The sequence below is a fragment of the Sebastes fasciatus genome, chromosome 19 (genome assembly GCF_043250625.1).
Source record: "Sebastes fasciatus isolate fSebFas1 chromosome 19, fSebFas1.pri, whole genome shotgun sequence".
In the NCBI taxonomy this organism is placed as follows: Eukaryota; Metazoa; Chordata; class Actinopteri; order Perciformes; family Sebastidae; genus Sebastes; species Sebastes fasciatus.
In genome coordinates, this window is record NC_133813.1 from 7,585,599 (window position 1) to 7,607,910 (window position 22,312).

The 22,312-nt window shown below is 35.8% G+C and overlaps 4 protein-coding genes across 7 annotated transcripts in view; 1 reads left to right on the forward strand and 3 right to left on the reverse strand.

Moving 5' to 3' along the window:
* The window catches only part of dcc (DCC netrin 1 receptor), a 330,153-nt gene that overhangs the window by 208,222 nt on the left and 99,619 nt on the right, over nucleotides 1-22,312 (forward strand). The gene's annotated exons all lie outside the window — the stretch shown is intronic.
* The window catches only part of spina (spindlin a), a 391,527-nt gene that overhangs the window by 155,545 nt on the left and 213,670 nt on the right, over nucleotides 1-22,312 (reverse strand). The gene's annotated exons all lie outside the window — the stretch shown is intronic.
* On the reverse strand, nucleotides 3,782-9,157 carry LOC141757138 (valacyclovir hydrolase-like). Its single transcript, XM_074617416.1, has 7 exons — nucleotides 8,961-9,157; nucleotides 7,551-7,654; nucleotides 7,232-7,398; nucleotides 5,692-5,845; nucleotides 5,456-5,587; nucleotides 4,734-4,857; nucleotides 3,782-4,137 (listed from the first exon to the last, which is right to left on the reverse strand). Exons 1-7 carry the CDS (start codon nucleotides 9,041-9,043, stop codon nucleotides 4,047-4,049), a joined length of 855 nt encoding a protein of 284 aa, XP_074473517.1. The 5' UTR covers nucleotides 9,044-9,157; the 3' UTR covers nucleotides 3,782-4,046.
* LOC141757130 (valacyclovir hydrolase-like) lies at nucleotides 12,898-18,410 on the reverse strand. Its single transcript, XM_074617408.1, has 7 exons — nucleotides 18,214-18,410; nucleotides 16,804-16,907; nucleotides 16,485-16,651; nucleotides 14,941-15,094; nucleotides 14,707-14,838; nucleotides 13,985-14,108; nucleotides 12,898-13,253 (listed from the first exon to the last, which is right to left on the reverse strand). The coding sequence occupies exons 1-7, from the start codon at nucleotides 18,294-18,296 to the stop codon at nucleotides 13,163-13,165; spliced, it is 855 nt and encodes a 284-aa protein (XP_074473509.1). The 5' UTR covers nucleotides 18,297-18,410; the 3' UTR covers nucleotides 12,898-13,162.

Genomic DNA, 22,312 nt, shown 5'->3' on the forward strand with positions numbered 1-22,312 from the left:
GGCTTAGCCACATCCAATCAATTTCAGCATCCCGGTATGATTTAATGCAAAAAAAGTGAAGGTATCAAAAACACATTACTACTTTGCAGTTAAATAATTAACAATTATTTTATTCCAACAGGAACAGTAAAGAATGCTTTGAAAAACACAACAGTATAAAATGTACTCAGTGGTGGAATGTAACAAAGTACAATTACTCAAATACTGTACTTTATTACAATTTTGAGGTACTTCTACTTTACTTGAGTATTTCCATGTTCTGCTACTTTCTACTTCTACTCAACTACATCTCATAGGGAAATACTAAACTTTTCCTCCACTACATTTATCTTACAGCTTTAGTTACTTTACAGATTCAGATTATTAATACAAAATATAATCAACTAATAAATGATGTATTATTATAGATTAAGCTACCCAGCAGTATATAAAGTCATTACAATGAGCTCCACCTTTACCAGCTGCAACATTAAAGTGATGAACACATTCAGGCATCAATAATTAGAATACAATAATATACATTATTCTTCATAATGAGTACTTTTATGTTTGGTACTTTAAGTATATTCAGATGATAATATTTTTGAACTTTTACTTTTTTAAATGCAGGACTCTTACTTGTAAAAGAGTATTTCTACATGGTAGTATTGCTACTTTTACTGAAGTACAATATCTGAGAACTTCTTCCACCACTGCATGTACTATAATACAATAAACATGTAATACAATAATAATATAATATAACAATATAACATGTAATAGAACGTGACATAATGTGATGCAACCATATTGACCTTGCTTTGTTTGGTAAACATGAAGTGCAATTAGGAATACTGTCGTTAAGTCCTGAAGCTATTCAGACACCTGAATGTACATAAGCATGTGACTTGAGGGCTCTGAGGTGTAGAGATAGTAATACTGGTGTTATACTGCTGTTAAGTCCTGAAGCTGTTCAGACAACTGAATGTACATAAGCATGTGACTTGAGGGCTCTGAGGTGTAGGGATAGTAATACTGGTGTTATACTGCTGTTAAGTCCTGAAGCTGTTCAGACAACTGAATGTACATAAGCATGTGACTTGAGGGCTCTGAGGTGTAGGGATAGTAAACTCCAGCAAACCTTCTGCTTCAAAACTCTCTCACTTTACTCAAAAGGCACAACCACAACACATCCACAAATATTAATATTACGTAAAATACAGTTAACAAGAACAATACAACTAATTTACAGGTCTCAATTAAATTGTGATTCCTCCATGACCGATTTAAGCAAATGAGACTGAGGACAACTATGTACAAGAAAAGTCAATGTGGGAATGAGAACATGAGAATACACATTCAATAAAGCTTTGCTGTAATTTATTTATAAAGACCAATGTAATAGAAATGCATCACAGTATCAATGAAAGGAACCGTGCACATGCCGCGTCTAAAAACATTTGAAAAACGCCAGGTGTAACACTTTTTCTTTCCAATGTGCTTGGGAGGTTGCGCTCCTGACGCGTCTGCCTTTAGATGCAGCCAAAACCTGTGTGCTGCGATGAAGATGATAATGAAGTTGCATAGAATTATTAATATTAATAAAGATTATCAATAAACATCAATAATAAACGGGGCACCACCCTGGAATCAGGGACCAATGACCAAAACGTTAATATAGTCTCATTATATATACTAAACTATCAATTTGGAATGTTGATTAATAATTAAATTAATAACTATAACCAAAATAGATAGTAAAGGTTGAAGGATATCGGAGTTCTTGACATAGCAGAGGTTGGCATTATTCACTCTTGTGCAACATTAAAGAGACCAGCATGTATATTCCACAAACATTTATTTACAAGATAATAAAGGTTTTAAACACAATATTAATCTAACTAAATAACTAAACTAAACAAACCAAACACAGTGTGTGCGTGTGTGTGTGTGTGTGTGTGTGTGTGTGTGTGTGTGTGTGAGAGAGAGAGGGGGGGGGAACAAGATGGCGTCTTGTTTCAAAATGTCTGAATGGCCTACAGACCAAAATGGCGAGCACTGTAAAACTACAAAGATGGCGGAATCAAAGATGGCCGCCAGCATGTCATCACGTGACCTCTTTGTTCTTCGGAACACATGTGCTCAAGAAGGACAGAGGGGAGGGGGGGTGATGTGGGGGTTAAGATTATCTGAAGCTGTATGTTTATGTTTAACTAATTCACAGTTTCTGTATGTGATCTTAATGTGTGTTAGATATGCAGTGGGTTAGAAAAGATGGTTAGTTTGCATGCAAGACCTTGTCTATGTGAAGCATAAACTAAACACATCAGATGTTTGCTCCCATCATATTTACTACAGCCACTAAAGATTACATTTCATTCAGATGACATGCACATCAACTTTTAATACCACAATTTCCATTACAAGAAATATGGTTAAAGTTCTCAGGGTTTTAGTTTAAAGGCTGGACACCAGGCCGACAGATTAATCCAACAAAAAGCGAGCTTTAATTGATTAGCTGGTGGTAAAAACTAAACAGGGATCAAAAACTGAGAAAACAGACTGAGGAACAAAAACAAAGTACAAAGGTAAAAACATCAGAACCTAAACTAAGTACTAACTGGAAGACACAAGGAACACCAGGAACACAGGCAGGATTGCAAGGTTAACATGGGAGACAAGGCAGACAAGGCAGGAGCGAAGACGAACTGACAAAAAGGAGAAGTCCACTACTTAAAGGTCCCCTATCGTGCTCATTTTCAGGTTCATGTTTTCATACTGTCTGTCTGAATATGCCTGTATTCACGCTCTGTCTGAAACACTCCGTTTTAGCGCATTTCAACGGAATAGCAACGGGATTGCGTTGCTAGGAAACAGCTTGGGTAAGATGTAAGATGTTTACATCCTGTCAGCTGAAGTCATTCAGATACACTGCAAAAGGAAATAAACTGGGACACATTTAATTTTACGTTTAAAACTGTGAAATGGTCTAAATATTGTAAATTTGTGACATCACAAATGGACAGAAATCATAACGGCTTGTTTCAAACACACAGTTTCTGAATACGGTCTATGTGTATAACTCCACGGACTGAGTGTTTTGATACTTTCACAGTATTTATATATAACTTTAACCTGCTTTATGATATAAAAGACATGAAAAGCTTACTTTTTACAATATTACAACTTTTTTTCCCCAGTTTATTTACTACAGCCACCAAAGATTACATTTCATTCAGATTACATGCACGTAAACCTTTAATCCCACAATTTCCATTACAAGAAACACTTACAAGTGAAAGTCATGCATTCAAAATGTTACATTAGTAAAAGTACAAAATCAAAATATAGCCTACATAAAGTACCAAAAGCAAAAGTACTCATTATGCACAATGGCCTATCTCAGAATAATATTGTTGGATAATAATTAGTGATGCATTAATGCGTCCATCACTTTAATGTTGCAGCTGGTAAAGGTGGAGCTAATTTTAACTACTTTATATACTGCTGGGTAGCTTAATCCATAATAATACATCATAAGGTATTGGTTGATTTATGTTGTAGTCAAATAAATTTAGTTGAGTATATAGTCGCAGAAAATGGAAATACTCAAATAAATTACAAGTACCTCAAAATTGTAATCAAGTACTGTACTTGAGTAAATGTTTTTAGTTACATTCCACCACTGTTTACTGTGTAAATTAAAAATTAAATATAAATCAACATGTTGTAACTGTTGGTACCACTTTAATAAAGGGCTCATAAATTGTAAGTAACGGCTCGTATTAATGCTAATGGATCATTTCATTAGTGTTTGATTTTTAACGTTGAATTATCCATTATTACAGCAAATGTTAGAGAGTTACATAATATGGGAAATAAGTCCCCTACTTCCTTCATAAAAAAAGTAATTATAGAAAAGTATTTAACAATTGATGCCTCATGAAAACAGAGTAGAATGAAATAATTAAAGTTAAAATGAAGTCTGGTAGTGTAAATATTTGCAGTCACCCTTCTCTTCTCCACAAAATGATCATGGTTGTTATTTCACAGTGTTAATTAATCTATCAGTCTTCCAGAAAGTCTTCCACCAGTTTGTTGAATTCATCAGGGTAGTCGTCATGGAGAGTGTGGCCACCATTTGGCATTAGGTGTAATCTAGATTTGGGATTGAAAAAAAGACACTAGTGTCATTTCCTGAATTTGAGGTAATGGTAATGTTGTTTAAAGGGTTACTACGCCCATTTTCGAAATTCATACATGTTATTCCCTATGGTCTAAGACAGTCCAAAAAATAAAAGTAGGCATGAACAACTCTCTTCCAAATCCAACAACTAGAGGGCTAAAACTCAAATTTGTGATGTCATAGGGTATAAAGTGTGGAACCGCTCCATAGACAATGAATAGGGAAAGATGTTATAGATGACACTGAGAGCACCCAGAGGAATGTTCTGAGTATATGGGAACATCTTCTGTTTCACAACTGAGAACACTACTATAGAATAAAGCTCATTTGGGTATTTTGGTATTCTGTGGTTCCACAAAATCAGTCTCCCATTCATTGTCTGGAGCAGCTCCACACTTTATACCCTATGACATCATAAGTTTGAGACTTACTTCTCTGGTTTCTGGGCTTGAGAGAGAGTAGCTCATGTTCACAAATATTGATTGAACTTTCCTAGGCCATGGAAATCACATTGGAATTCTTAATTTAGGTGATGTTCCCCTTTAAATGTGTGTGTTTGTTGTCTCACCGTGATCCCTTGATGTGTTCGTGCTGGAGCTGTGAGTGGAAGAAGGGCGTAATTCTATCCCTCCCTCCATGGACAATGAGGGTTGGACAGCTGATTAGTGGCAGAAGCTCCAGGCAGATACTCCCTGACCAGAGGACATTTAAGTTAACGTTTTGGTTTTACTCTTTTCAGCTGAAATTTATTAGAACATAATCAAATTAAAGAGCATCCATATGTTCCTTTTGTATGAAAGTAGTAGAGATCTTGTGGCAGAAATTAATGTCTTCCCTCCTAAGTTGCGCCACTTCCGGTGTTGTTTTAACCCAAACTGCGATCTTTTCCTAAACCTAACTGAGTGTTGTTGCCTTAACCTAACCAAGTACATTTTTTCTTAAACCTAACTAAGTAGTAGTTTTATTTTTGAAAAGATTAGAGTGGAAATTGACACATGCTTCACATGTTGCTGGACATTCGTAGGAAAATGCAAAAAAAATACGTTGTTGAAAGTCTTGCTGAGCGTCAGAAAGGGATTTTCGTGTCTATATACACAAATCAAATAGATTCAATGTCACGACTATTTCACGAACTGCCTTGAGACTGTTTCCATCACAACAACAACTTACTTTATAATCGCATTATGACTGCAAAGAATTTCCCCTCCATGTCTTGATATTATTATATCGGATGGTTTTCAGTTTCAGTTTCACATGTGTAATGAGTCTGTAACAACATTGATTCAGTACCTCCTGGTCTATTTGCATATTGTAGATACCCATCCAAAATGTCCGACCAGCCTTTAGCAAAGGCTTTTTCTCCATACATCTCCATCATCAGCCCTACTTTCTCCCATCTGGCCGTGGAGACATCACGTATCTCTACGAAACCCATGCACACAGGAGGAAACACAATATACACAGTTAGGAAAGAATACACCATGCACAGTTCACACAGTTTGTAGTAGACTACATTGGCAGATTACCGTTGTGAATCTTGACGTCCACCTCGGTAATAAAGGCTTTGGCCCCATATACAACCAGTTGTTTAATCAGGTCGGGGTTCTTCGCTGCTGCAATCAGAGCGACGGTTCCTCCCGCACTCCAACCCATCACAGAGAACTTGCTAAAGCCCAGTGCCTGTCAATAAAATGAAAAAAATACTATACAATCACTAACATTGTCTCATATGCAACAAATGCACTAAATAATGAACATACAGATGTTAATTAGTTTCCCTTCTTCTAATCACACAATTCGGTAATCAGAGCACATATTTGCTAGACAGTGAATTACATATTGGAATAAAAAAAAATACTGATGTGAACATTTGTGTGCAAAACCAAGAGCATGGATTGATAAACTTTGTGTTTGATATAACAATCGGGATTATCATCAGTGTCAGCAAAAGTGAGAATGCTTCCCTTTATACATCAGCCACTCAGAGCAGTGTATGGATTAGATTTATTAAAAACTTATTTGATTGTTAATGCATAGTTTCTTAATCTGAAGATGGAGTACAGATCGGAGGAGGTATTTTGAGGTATAATTTGTGCTTTAACATAATTGTGCCACGCAAAATCCTTTGATTTGTTTATTTCAAGTCTATGCTTCATAAAGGATATTATAGTCTTTTCACTATTATCCTGAAACCAGTTATTAGCCTGTGCTTTCATTTAGCTGGTGTGACAATGTAATACTGTCTTACATTACTCTTAGGGCAGTCACATTTTTTCTAATGCCACTAATTTCTTTAACGCAACATGAGATTTTTAGGTTGTAGCTCAGTTTTAAAGCAAGAATGAAGATACTGGCATCATATGAAACTACAAAACCTAAGGAATCCATTGGTACCAGCCATGTCACACAAGCTTTTTGCGAAAGAAGCCAAATAACTCTCAGAACTTGCGCTAAATTTTGGCGAGGAAAAACTGGCATCGAAATTTTCAAAGGGATACCTTGACCTCTGACCTCAAGATATGTGTATGAAAATAGGTACTATGGGTACCGACAAGACTCCCCTTTAGAGACATGCCCACTTTATGATAATCATGCAGTTTGGGGCAAGTCATAGTCAAGTCAGCACACTGACACACTGACAGCTGTTGTTGCCTGTTGCGCTTGAGTTTGTCATGTTATGATTTGAGCATATAGTTTTTATACTAAATGCAGTACCTGTGAGGGTTTCTGGACAATATTTGTCATTGTTTTGTGTTAATTGATTTCCAATAATAAAAATATGCATACATTTGCATAAATCAATTTACCCACTGCCATGTTGAAGTATTAAATACTTCAATCATGTCATTAATTGCGGTTAAATATTGTAATCGAATGACAGCCCTAATTAACTTGCTTCAAAGTTACTTTACACTAAACTGAACTTCAATTTATCAGTCCATGCTCTCATATTTACACACCTACAGTATGTTTCTTCCCACCATATTATCCCCGGGGGGGCTTCTTAGTATGACATTCAGATTGGTAATAATTATCCCCCATGGCTGATCAACAGATTGATGAGACCTTCATCAGATCCACTCCGTCCTTTGCGTCAATCTCGTAGAAGTCAGGGGGGAAGTCTCTGGCTGGGGGGCGGGATTGTCCGTAACCACGGGAATCCAAGCCCACTAGTGTAAAGCGTTCCTTATTCAGAGACTTCATCTGATGTTCAAAATGAATCCCAGTGTGCCCTGTGGTAGGAGAGACAAAAAAAGGTTTTCACAGGCTTAAAGGACATAAACATGTAAAGGACACGAGGTAGAGATAGCCTACGGTATGTGTGAGAGGTCTCGCCAGAAAGTCTCCTCTCTACCATTAACAAGAGGTGTGTTGTTGTATTTACCCAAAGCACCAGGAATCAACAGCACAGCATGTTTCCCTCTGCCTGTCCTCTCATAGTACAGATCCACTCCGTTAACATGCTGCCTGCCTGAGACCACCGAAGAGCTGCAGGGAAACAGACAGGTAGACGGTGGCAGTAATGGTCATGGTGATGGATAAGAATGGAATAGTTCTGCCAAGTGAAAAACATCACAGCAAAACCCCCCAAAAATTGTTCTTGAGTTTCATTTGCCTTAAAAAAATTCTGATCAGTGGTTGTGATACATGCTCAACACCATGGTCCCCATTACCCTCAACGACAGCTTCTGTTTTAAACATTCTTATAATTTTGACTGAATCTTGATGTAGGAGTCATTGGGCCTCATGCAAGAAGCGGTATAAGAACAAGTTTTCTCTTATTTTTGTTCCTATCCACGTTGTGACTTGCTGTTAAACATGACTCAGGCCTCTGACCTGAACATGCCAGCTAGGATACCTTAATAAACCACAAAGCTGCACTGCTTTGCTTTGATGGAGTGTCACGAAATTAAAAAAAAGTGCACAAATGCTTCAGTTGAGATGAAGTCTTGGGGACTTGTGCAGATATTCAAAATGTCCTGATAGCAAAAGCTTTTAATTCAACACTGAGTTCTAATCAAAAGGGTTTTTATTTGGTTGAGGTTTATTTTATATGTTGAAAAATAAAAGACTATTTATATTATAGAAATGATATGACTGATCTTATTCTAGTTCATAGAAAATTATTTTCTTCTAAGATTTTTTTTGATTGTTTTATTTTGAAGGGAAAAAGCTCCTCAAATTTAAAACAAAATTTGAATCATAACTATTATTATTATTATTATTTTAATTATTACTATTGTTATTGTTATTATTTTGTAATTTTAAAGAGTTTTGCACCACTTTTCTTACATATTTGGGACATTTCAACATGTGGAGACTTGTACATTTACCTAAATGTAGAGTAGATGTTGGCATATGGTTTCAGTTTCAGTAGTTATCATTGCATAACTCTCTATTATTGGGATTTTTTTTACGCAACTTTATTTGTTAATTTTTCATTTCAAAAATCAAAATATACCATATAACAATTCTAATACCAGCAACTAAAATACTACTACTACTGCTAATAGATTGATTAAATACTTTAGATTTACAGTTGGTTTTACAGCGGGATTTTGATATATTTAAAGATTATAACAATTTCAGCAATATTATTTTATGCATACTGTATATGTTGAACTGCCTGGACATACTATGCCATGTAGTGGTTTTAAATCAAACAATATTTCAGAGAAATTCTGCAAAAATTATACAAATGTTGCAAACATCATGTCAGGCATTTCTTGTTTTCTCGCTCCGTGGTTAAATCGAATGTACATATTCGTGCAGTTATCAAACAGAAAACAATTACCAGTATGGCTGGGTCGCTGTGATGACTCTCTTAATGTCAGTTCTGCATTTAAAGAAACGTCCTCCAAGTAAAAACAACGCCATTCTTCAGACGTCCACACAAACCGAGCAGTTCTCAGCTGCAGGTCTTCTTTAGGTGGTTAAAGATTGACCGAAGTGTCTCTCTGACTGAAGATCATGTAATCCTGCACTGCAAGGCTTTTTCAAAGAATCCAGGAACCGTGGCGGTTGGTGGAAATTTTTCTAGGCGGGGCTTAGCCACATCCAATCAATTTCAGCATCCCGGTATGATTTAATGCAAAAAAAGTGAAGGTATCAAAAACACATTACTACTTTGCAGTTAAATAATTAACAATTATTTTATTCCAACAGGAACAGTAAAGAATGCTTTGAAAAACACAACAGTATAAAATGTACTCAGTGGTGGAATGTAACAAAGTACAATTACTCAAATACTGTACTTTATTACAATTTTGAGGTACTTCTACTTTACTTGAGTATTTCCATGTTCTGCTACTTTCTACTTCTACTCAACTACATCTCATAGGGAAATACTAAACTTTTCCTCCACTACATTTATCTTACAGCTTTAGTTACTTTACAGATTCAGATTATTAATACAAAATATAATCAACTAATAAATGATGTATTATTATAGATTAAGCTACCCAGCAGTATATAAAGTCATTACAATGAGCTCCACCTTTACCAGCTGCAACATTAAAGTGATGAACACATTCAGGCATCAATAATTAGAATACAATAATATACATTATTCTTCATAATGAGTACTTTTATGTTTGGTACTTTAAGTATATTCAGATGATAATATTTTTGAACTTTTACTTTTTTAAATGCAGGACTCTTACTTGTAAAAGAGTATTTCTACATGGTAGTATTGCTACTTTTACTGAAGTACAATATCTGAGAACTTCTTCCACCACTGCATGTACTATAATACAATAAACATGTAATACAATAATAATATAATATAACAATATAACATGTAATAGAACGTGACATAATGTGATGCAACCATATTGACCTTGCTTTGTTTGGTAAACATGAAGTGCAATTAGGAATACTGTCGTTAAGTCCTGAAGCTATTCAGACACCTGAATGTACATAAGCATGTGACTTGAGGGCTCTGAGGTGTAGAGATAGTAATACTGGTGTTATACTGCTGTTAAGTCCTGAAGCTGTTCAGACAACTGAATGTACATAAGCATGTGACTTGAGGGCTCTGAGGTGTAGGGATAGTAAACTCCAGCAAACCTTCTGCTTCAAAACTCTCTCACTTTACTCAAAAGGCACAACCACAACACATCCACAAATATTAATATTACGTAAAATACAGTTAACAAGAACAATACAACTAATTTACAGGTCTCAATTAAATTGTGATTCCTCCATGACCGATTTAAGCAAATGAGACTGAGGACAACTATGTACAAGAAAAGTCAATGTGGGAATGAGAACATGAGAATACACATTCAATAAAGCTTTGCTGTAATTTATTTATAAAGACCAATGTAATAGAAATGCATCACAGTATCAATGAAAGGAACCGTGCACATGCCGCGTCTAAAAACATTTGAAAAACGCCAGGTGTAACACTTTTTCTTTCCAATGTGCTTGGGAGGTTGCGCTCCTGACGCGTCTGCCTTTAGATGCAGCCAAAACCTGTGTGCTGCGATGAAGATGATAATGAAGTTGCATAGAATTATTAATATTAATAAAGATTATCAATAAACATCAATAATAAACGGGGCACCACCCTGGAATCAGGGACCAATGACCAAAACGTTAATATAGTCTCATTATATATACTAAACTATCAATTTGGAATGTTGATTAATAATTAAATTAATAACTATAACCAAAATAGATAGTAAAGGTTGAAGGATATCGGAGTTCTTGACATAGCAGAGGTTGGCATTATTCACTCTTGTGCAACATTAAAGAGACCAGCATGTATATTCCACAAACATTTATTTACAAGATAATAAAGGTTTTAAACACAATATTAATCTAACTAAATAACTAAACTAAACAAACCAAACACAGTGTGTGCGTGTGTGTGTGTGTGTGTGTGTGTGTGTGTGTGTGTGTGTGTGAGAGAGAGAGGGGGGGGGAACAAGATGGCGTCTTGTTTCAAAATGTCTGAATGGCCTACAGACCAAAATGGCGAGCACTGTAAAACTACAAAGATGGCGGAATCAAAGATGGCCGCCAGCATGTCATCACGTGACCTCTTTGTTCTTCGGAACACATGTGCTCAAGAAGGACAGAGGGGAGGGGGGGTGATGTGGGGGTTAAGATTATCTGAAGCTGTATGTTTATGTTTAACTAATTCACAGTTTCTGTATGTGATCTTAATGTGTGTTAGATATGCAGTGGGTTAGAAAAGATGGTTAGTTTGCATGCAAGACCTTGTCTATGTGAAGCATAAACTAAACACATCAGATGTTTGCTCCCATCATATTTACTACAGCCACTAAAGATTACATTTCATTCAGATGACATGCACATCAACTTTTAATACCACAATTTCCATTACAAGAAATATGGTTAAAGTTCTCAGGGTTTTAGTTTAAAGGCTGGACACCAGGCCGACAGATTAATCCAACAAAAAGCGAGCTTTAATTGATTAGCTGGTGGTAAAAACTAAACAGGGATCAAAAACTGAGAAAACAGACTGAGGAACAAAAACAAAGTACAAAGGTAAAAACATCAGAACCTAAACTAAGTACTAACTGGAAGACACAAGGAACACCAGGAACACAGGCAGGATTGCAAGGTTAACATGGGAGACAAGGCAGACAAGGCAGGAGCGAAGACGAACTGACAAAAAGGAGAAGTCCACTACTTAAAGGTCCCCTATCGTGCTCATTTTCAGGTTCATGTTTTCATACTGTCTGTCTGAATATGCCTGTATTCACGCTCTGTCTGAAACACTCCGTTTTAGCGCATTTCAACGGAATAGCAACGGGATTGCGTTGCTAGGAAACAGCTTGGGTAAGATGTAAGATGTTTACATCCTGTCAGCTGAAGTCATTCAGATACACTGCAAAAGGAAATAAACTGGGACACATTTAATTTTACGTTTAAAACTGTGAAATGGTCTAAATATTGTAAATTTGTGACATCACAAATGGACAGAAATCATAACGGCTTGTTTCAAACACACAGTTTCTGAATACGGTCTATGTGTATAACTCCACGGACTGAGTGTTTTGATACTTTCACAGTATTTATATATAACTTTAACCTGCTTTATGATATAAAAGACATGAAAAGCTTACTTTTTACAATATTACAACTTTTTTTCCCCAGTTTATTTACTACAGCCACCAAAGATTACATTTCATTCAGATTACATGCACGTAAACCTTTAATCCCACAATTTCCATTACAAGAAACACTTACAAGTGAAAGTCATGCATTCAAAATGTTACATTAGTAAAAGTACAAAATCAAAATATAGCCTACATAAAGTACCAAAAGCAAAAGTACTCATTATGCACAATGGCCTATCTCAGAATAATATTGTTGGATAATAATTAGTGATGCATTAATGCGTCCATCACTTTAATGTTGCAGCTGGTAAAGGTGGAGCTAATTTTAACTACTTTATATACTGCTGGGTAGCTTAATCCATAATAATACATCATAAGGTATTGGTTGATTTATGTTGTAGTCAAATAAATTTAGTTGAGTATATAGTCGCAGAAAATGGAAATACTCAAATAAATTACAAGTACCTCAAAATTGTAATCAAGTACTGTACTTGAGTAAATGTTTTTAGTTACATTCCACCACTGTTTACTGTGTAAATTAAAAATTAAATATAAATCAACATGTTGTAACTGTTGGTACCACTTTAATAAAGGGCTCATAAATTGTAAGTAACGGCTCGTATTAATGCTAATGGATCATTTCATTAGTGTTTGATTTTTAACGTTGAATTATCCATTATTACAGCAAATGTTAGAGAGTTACATAATATGGGAAATAAGTCCCCTACTTCCTTCATAAAAAAAGTAATTATAGAAAAGTATTTAACAATTGATGCCTCATGAAAACAGAGTAGAATGAAATAATTAAAGTTAAAATGAAGTCTGGTAGTGTAAATATTTGCAGTCACCCTTCTCTTCTCCACAAAATGATCATGGTTGTTATTTCACAGTGTTAATTAATCTATCAGTCTTCCAGAAAGTCTTCCACCAGTTTGTTGAATTCATCAGGGTAGTCGTCATGGAGAGTGTGGCCACCATTTGGCATTAGGTGTAATCTAGATTTGGGATTGAAAAAAAGACACTAGTGTCATTTCCTGAATTTGAGGTAATGGTAATGTTGTTTAAAGGGTTACTACGCCCATTTTCGAAATTCATACATGTTATTCCCTATGGTCTAAGACAGTCCAAAAAATAAAAGTAGGCATGAACAACTCTCTTCCAAATCCAACAACTAGAGGGCTAAAACTCAAATTTGTGATGTCATAGGGTATAAAGTGTGGAACCGCTCCATAGACAATGAATAGGGAAAGATGTTATAGATGACACTGAGAGCACCCAGAGGAATGTTCTGAGTATATGGGAACATCTTCTGTTTCACAACTGAGAACACTACTATAGAATAAAGCTCATTTGGGTATTTTGGTATTCTGTGGTTCCACAAAATCAGTCTCCCATTCATTGTCTGGAGCAGCTCCACACTTTATACCCTATGACATCATAAGTTTGAGACTTACTTCTCTGGTTTCTGGCTTTGAGAGAGAGTAGCTCATGTTCACAAATATTGATTGAACTTTCCTAGGCCATGAAAATCACATATTGGAATACTTAATTTAGGTGATGTTCCCCTTTAAATGTGTGTGTACGTGTGTGTGTGTGTGTGTGTGTGTGTGTGTGTGTGTGTGGGTGGGTTTGTGGGTGTGAGAGAGAGAGAGAGGGAGAGAGACAAGATGGCTGGCTACTTGTCTCAAGATGTTGATGTTGTGTGTGTGTGTGTTTGTTGTCTCACCGTGATCCCTTGATGAGTTTGTGGATGACCTGTGTTTCGGAGATGGACACCATTTTGTCCTTCTCTCCATGGACAATGAGGGTTGGACAGCTGATTAGTGGCATAAGCTCCACGCAGATACTCCCTGACCAGAGGACATTTAAGTTAACGTTTTGGTTTTACTCTTTTCAGCTGAAATTTATTAGAACATAACCAAATTAAAGAGCATTCATATGTTCCTTTTGTATGAAAGTAGTAGAGATCTTGTGGCAGAAATGAATATTTTCCCTCCTAAATTGCGCCACTTCCGGTGTTGTTTTAACCCAAACTGCGATCTTTTCCTAAACCTAACTGAGTTTTGTTGCCTTAACCTAACCAAGTCAATCTTTTCTTAAACTTAACTAAGTAGTAGTTTTATCTTTTAAAAGATTAGAGTGGAAATTGACACGTGCTTCACATGTTGCTGGACATTCGTAGGAAAATGAACAAAAAATACGTTGTTGAAAGTCGTTCTGAGCATCAGAAAGGGATTTCCTTGTCTACGTACTCAAATAAAATAGATTCAATGTCACGACTATTTCACGAACTGCCTTGAGACTGTTTCCATCACAACAACAACTTACTTTATAATCGCATTATGACTGCAAAGAATTTCCCCTCCATGTCTTGATTTTATTATATCGGATGGTTTTCAGTTTCAGCTTCACATGTGTAATGAGTCTGTAACAACATTGATTCAGTACCTCCTGGTCTATTTGCATATTGTAGATACCCATCCAAAAAGCCCCCCCAGGTTTTAGCAAAGGCTTCTTTTCCATAGATCTCCATAATCGGCTCTATTTTCTTCCATCTGGCCATGGATGCATCACGTATCTCTACGAAACCCATGCAGACACAAGGACACACAATATACACAGTTAGGAAAGAATACACCATGCACAGTTCACAGTTTGTAGTAAACTACATTGGCAGATTACCCATAGTAGTCTCGTTATCCTTCTCGAAAACCTGGATTTTGGCCCCACATACAACCAGTTGTTTAATCAGGTCGGGGTTCTTCGCTGCTGCAATCAGAGCGACGGTTCCTCCCGCACTCCAACCCATCACAGAGAACTTGCTAAAGCCCAGTGCCTGTCAATAAAATGAAAAAAATACTATACAATCACTAACATTGTCTCATATGCAACAAATGCACTAAATAATGAACATACAGATGTTAATTAGTTTCCCTTCTTCTAATCACACAATTCGGTAATCAGAGCACATATTTGCTAGACAGTGAATTACATATTGGAATAAAAAAAAAATACTGATGTGAACATTTGTGTGCAAAACCAAGAGCATGGATTGATAAACTTTGTGTTTGATATAACAATCGGGATTATCATCAGTGTCAGCAAAAGTGAGAATGCTTCCCTTTATACATCAGCCACTCAGAGCAGTGTATGGATTAGATTTATTAAAAACGTATTTGATTGTTAATGCATAGTTTCTTAATCTGAAGATGGAGTACAGATCAGAGGAGGTATTTTGAGGTATAATTTGTGCTTTAACATAATTGTGCCACGCAAAATCCTTTGATTTGTTTATTTCAAGTCTATGCTTCATAAAGGATATTATAGTCTTTTCACTATTATCCTGAAACCAGTTATTAGCCTGTGCTTTCATTTAGCTGGTGTGACAATGTAATACTGTCTTACATTACTCTTAGGGCAGTCACATTTTTTCTAATGCCACTAATTTCTTTAACGCAACATGAGATTTTTAGGTTGTAGCTCAGTTTTAAAGCAAGAATGAAGATACTGGCATCATATGAAACTACAAAACCTAAGGAATCCATTGGTACCAGCCATGTCACACAAGCTTTTTGCGAAAGAAGCCAAATAACTCTCAGAACTTGCGCTAAATTTTGGCGAGGAAAAACTGGCATCGAAATTTTCAAAGGGATACCTTGACCTCTGACCTCAAGATATGTGTATGAAAATAGGTACTATGGGTACCGACAAGACTCCCCTTTAGAGACATGCCCACTTTATGATAATCATGCAGTTTGGGGCAAGTCATAGTCAAGTCAGCACACTGACACACTGACAGCTGTTGTTGCCTGTTGCGCTTGAGTTTGTCATGTTATGATTTGAGCATATAGTTTTTATACTAAATGCAGTACCTGTGAGGGTTTCTGGACAATATTTGTCATTGTTTTGTGTTGTTAATTGATTTCCAATAATAAAAATATGCATACATTTGCATAAATCAATTTACCCACTGCCATGTTGAAGTATTAAATACTTCAATCATGTCATTAATTGCGGTTAAATATTGTAATCGAATGACAGCCCTAATTAACTTGCTTCAAAGTTACTTTACACTAAACTGAACTTCAATTTATCAGTCCATGCTCTCATATTTACACACCTACAGTATGTTTCTTCCCACCATATTATCCCCGGGGGGGCTTCTTAGTATGACATTCAGATTGGTAATAATTATCCCCCATGGCTGATCAACAGATTGATGAGACCTTCATCAGATCCACTCCGTCCTTTGCGTCAATCTCGAAGAAGTCAGGGGGATAGTCTCTGGCTGGGGGGCGGGATTGTCCGTAACCACGGGAATCCAAGCCCACTAGTGTAAAGCGTTCCTTATTCAGAGACTTCATCTGATGTTCAAAATGAATCGCAGGGTGCCCTGTGGTAGGAGAGACAAAAAAAGGTTTTCACAGGCTTAGAGGACATAAACATGTAAAGGACACGAGGTAGAGATAGCCTACGGTATGTGTGAGAGGTCTCGCCAGAAAGTCTCCTCTCTACCATTAACAAGAGGTGTGTTGTTGTATTTACCCAAAGTACCAGGAATCAACAGCACAGCATGTTTCCCTCTGCCTGTCCTCTCATAGTACAGATCCACTCCATTAACATGCTGCCTGCCTGAGACCACCGAAGAGCTGCAGGGAAACAGACAGGTAGACGGTGGCAGTAATGGTCATGGTGATGGATAAGAATGGAATAGTTCTGCCAAGTGAAAAACATCACAGCAAAACCCCCCAAAAATTGTTCTTGAGTTTCATTTGCCTTAAAAAAATTCTGATCAGTGGTTGTGATACATGCTCAACACCATGGTCCCCATTACCCTCAACGACAGCTTCTGTTTTAAACATTCTTATAATTTTGACTGAATCTTGATGTAGGAGTCATTGGGCCTCATGCAAGAAGCGGTATAAGAACAAGTTTTCTCTTATTTTTGTTCCTATCCACGTTGTGACTTGCTGTTAAACATGACTCAGGCCTCTGACCTGAACATGCCAGCTAGGATACCTTAATAAACCACAAAGCTGCACTGCTTTGCTTTGATGGAGTGTCACGAAATTAAAAAAAAGTGCACAAATGCTTCAGTTGAGATGAAGTCTTGGGGACTTGTGCAGATATTCAAAATGTCCTGATAGCAAAAGCTTTTAATTCAACACTGAGTTCTAATCAAAAGGGTTTTTATTTGGTTGAGGTTTATTTTATATGTTGAAAAATAAAAGACTATTTATATTATAGAAATGATATGACTGATCTTATTCTAGTTCATAGAAAATTATTTTCTTCTAAGATTTTTTTTGATTGTTTTATTTTGAAGGGAAAAAGCTCCTCAAATTTAAAACAAAATTTGAATCATAACTATTATTATTATTATTATTTTAATTATTACTATTGTTATTGTTATTATTTTGTAATTTTAAAGAGTTTTGCACCACTTTTCTTACATATTTGGGACATTTCAACATGTGGAGACTTGTACATTTACCTAAATGTAGAGTAGATGTTGGCATATGGTTTCAGTTTCAGTAGTTATCATTGCATAACTCTCTATTATTGGGATTTTTTTTACGCAACTTTATTTGTTAATTTTTCATTTCAAAAATCAAAATATACCATATAACAATTCTAATACCAGCAACTAAAATACTACTACTACTGCTAATAGATTGATTAAATACTTTAGATTTACAGTTGGTTTTACAGCGGGATTTTGATATATTTAAAGATTATAACAATTTCAGCAATATTATTTTATGCATACTGTATATGTTGAACTGCCTGGACATACTATGCCATGTAGTGGTTTTAAATCAAACAATATTTCAGAGAAATTCTGCAAAAATTATACAAATGTTGCAAACATCATGTCAGGCATTTCTTGTTTTCTCGCTCCGTGGTTAAATCGAATGTACATATTCGTGCAGTTATCAAACAGAAAACAATTACCAGTATGGCTGGGTCGCTGTGATGACTCTCTTAATGTCAGTTCTGCATTTAAAGAAACGTCCTCCAAGTAAAAACAACGCCATTCTTCAGACGTCCACACAAACCGAGCAGTTCTCAGCTGCAGGTCTTCTTTAGGTGGTTAAAGATTGACCGAAGTGTCTCTCTGACTGAAGATCATGTAATCCTGCACTGCAAGGCTTTTTCAAAGAATCCAGGAACCGTGGCGGTTGGTGGAAATTTTTCTAGGCGGGGCTTAGCCACATCCAATCAATTTCAGCATCCCGGTATGATTTAATGCAAAAAAAGTGAAGGTATCAAAAACACATTACTACTTTGCAGTTAAATAATTAACAATTATTTTATTCCAACAGGAACAGTAAAGAATGCTTTGAAAAACACAACAGTATAAAATGTACTCAGTGGTGGAATGTAACAAAGTACAATTACTCAAATACTGTACTTTATTACAATTTTGAGGTACTTCTACTTTACTTGAGTATTTCCATGTTCTGCTACTTTCTACTTCTACTCAACTACATCTCATAGGGAAATACTAAACTTTTCCTCCACTACATTTATCTTACAGCTTTAGTTACTTTACAGATTCAGATTATTAATACAAAATATAATCAACTAATAAATGATGTATTATTATAGATTAAGCTACCCAGCAGTATATAAAGTCATTACAATGAGCTCCACCTTTACCAGCTGCAACATTAAAGTGATGAACACATTCAGGCATCAATAATTAGAATACAATAATATACATTATTCTTCATAATGAGTACTTTTATGTTTGGTACTTTAAGTATATTCAGATGATAATATTTTTGAACTTTTACTTTTTTAAATGCAGGACTCTTACTTGTAAAAGAGTATTTCTACATGGTAGTATTGCTACTTTTACTGAAGTACAATATCTGAGAACTTCTTCCACCACTGCATGTACTATAATACAATAAACATGTAATACAATAATAATATAATATAACAATATAACATGTAATAGAACGTGACATAATGTGATGCAACCATATTGACCTTGCTTTGTTTGGTAAACATGAAGTGCAATTAGGAATACTGTCGTTAAGTCCTGAAGCTATTCAGACACCTGAATGTACATAAGCATGTGACTTGAGGGCTCTGAGGTGTAGAGATAGTAATACTGGTGTTATACTGCTGTTAAGTCCTGAAGCTGTTCAGACAACTGAATGTACATAAGCATGTGACTTGAGGGCTCTGAGGTGTAGGGATAGTAAACTCCAGCAAACCTTCTGCTTCAAAACTCTCTCACTTTACTCAAAAGGCACAACCACAACACATCCACAAATATTAATATTACGTAAAATACAGTTAACAAGAACAATACAACTAATTTACAGGTCTCAATTAAATTGTGATTCCTCCATGACCGATTTAAGCAAATGAGACTGAGGACAACTATGTACAAGAAAAGTCAATGTGGGAATGAGAACATGAGAATACACATTCAATAAAGCTTTGCTGTAATTTATTTATAAAGACCAATGTAATAGAAATGCATCACAGTATCAATGAAAGGAACCGTGCACATGCCGCGTCTAAAAACATTTGAAAAACGCCAGGTGTAACACTTTTTCTTTCCAATGTGCTTGGGAGGTTGCGCTCCTGACGCGTCTGCCTTTAGATGCAGCCAAAACCTGTGTGCTGCGATGAAGATGATAATGAAGTTGCATAGAATTATTAATATTAATAAAGATTATCAATAAACATCAATAATAAACGGGGCACCACCCTGGAATCAGGGACCAATGACCAAAACGTTAATATAGTCTCATTATATATACTAAACTATCAATTTGGAATGTTGATTAATAATTAAATTAATAACTATAACCAAAATAGATAGTAAAGGTTGAAGGATATCGGAGTTCTTGACATAGCAGAGGTTGGCATTATTCACTCTTGTGCAACATTAAAGAGACCAGCATGTATATTCCACAAACATTTATTTACAAGATAATAAAGGTTTTAAACACAATATTAATCTAACTAAATAACTAAACTAAACAAACCAAACACAGTGTGTGCGTGTGTGTGTGTGTGTGTGTGTGTGTGTGTGTGTGTGTGTGTGAGAGAGAGAGGGGGGGGGAACAAGATGGCGTCTTGTTTCAAAATGTCTGAATGGCCTACAGACCAAAATGGCGAGCACTGTAAAACTACAAAGATGGCGGAATCAAAGATGGCCGCCAGCATGTCATCACGTGACCTCTTTGTTCTTCGGAACACATGTGCTCAAGAAGGACAGAGGGGAGGGGGGGTGATGTGGGGGTTAAGATTATCTGAAGCTGTATGTTTATGTTTAACTAATTCACAGTTTCTGTATGTGATCTTAATGTGTGTTAGATATGCAGTGGGTTAGAAAAGATGGTTAGTTTGCATGCAAGACCTTGTCTATGTGAAGCATAAACTAAACACATCAGATGTTTGCTCCCATCATATTTACTACAGCCACTAAAGATTACATTTCATTCAGATGACATGCACATCAACTTTTAATACCACAATTTCCATTACAAGAAATATGGTTAAAGTTCTCAGGGTTTTAGTTTAAAGGCTGGACACCAGGCCGACAGATTAATCCAACAAAAAGCGAGCTTTAATTGATTAGCTGGTGGTAAAAACTAAACAGGGATCAAAAACTGAGAAAACAGACTGAGGAACAAAAACAAAGTACAAAGGTAAAAACATCAGAACCTAAACTAAGTACTAACTGGAAGACACAAGGAACACCAGGAACACAGGCAGGATTGCAAGGTTAACATGGGAGACAAGGCAGACAAGGCAGGAGCGAAGACGAACTGACAAAAAGGAGAAGTCCACTACTTAAAGGTCCCCTATCGTGCTCATTTTCAGGTTCATGTTTTCATACTGTCTGTCTGAATATGCCTGTATTCACGCTCTGTCTGAAACACTCCGTTTTAGCGCATTTCAACGGAATAGCAACGGGATTGCGTTGCTAGGAAACAGCTTGGGTAAGATGTAAGATGTTTACATCCTGTCAGCTGAAGTCATTCAGATACACTGCAAAAGGAAATAAACTGGGACACATTTAATTTTACGTTTAAAACTGTGAAATGGTCTAAATATTGTAAATTTGTGACATCACAAATGGACAGAAATCATAACGGCTTGTTTCAAACACACAGTTTCTGAATACGGTCTATGTGTATAACTCCACGGACTGAGTGTTTTGATACTTTCACAGTATTTATATATAACTTTAACCTGCTTTATGATATAAAAGACATGAAAAGCTTACTTTTTACAATATTACAACTTTTTTTCCCCAGTTTATTTACTACAGCCACCAAAGATTACATTTCATTCAGATTACATGCACGTAAACCTTTAATCCCACAATTTCCATTACAAGAAACACTTACAAGTGAAAGTCATGCATTCAAAATGTTACATTAGTAAAAGTACAAAATCAAAATATAGCCTACATAAAGTACCAAAAGCAAAAGTACTCATTATGCACAATGGCCTATCTCAGAATAATATTGTTGGATAATAATTAGTGATGCATTAATGCGTCCATCACTTTAATGTTGCAGCTGGTAAAGGTGGAGCTAATTTTAACTACTTTATATACTGCTGGGTAGCTTAATCCATAATAATACATCATAAGGTATTGGTTGATTTATGTTGTAGTCAAATAAATTTAGTTGAGTATATAGTCGCAGAAAATGGAAATACTCAAATAAATTACAAGTACCTCAAAATTGTAATCAAGTACTGTACTTGAGTAAATGTTTTTAGTTACATTCCACCACTGTTTACTGTGTAAATTAAAAATTAAATATAAATCAACATGTTGTAACTGTTGGTACCACTTTAATAAAGGGCTCATAAATTGTAAGTAACGGCTCGTATTAATGCTAATGGATCATTTCATTAGTGTTTGATTTTTAACGTTGAATTATCCATTATTACAGCAAATGTTAGAGAGTTACATAATATGGGAAATAAGTCCCCTACTTCCTTCATAAAAAAAGTAATTATAGAAAAGTATTTAACAATTGATGCCTCATGAAAACAGAGTAGAATGAAA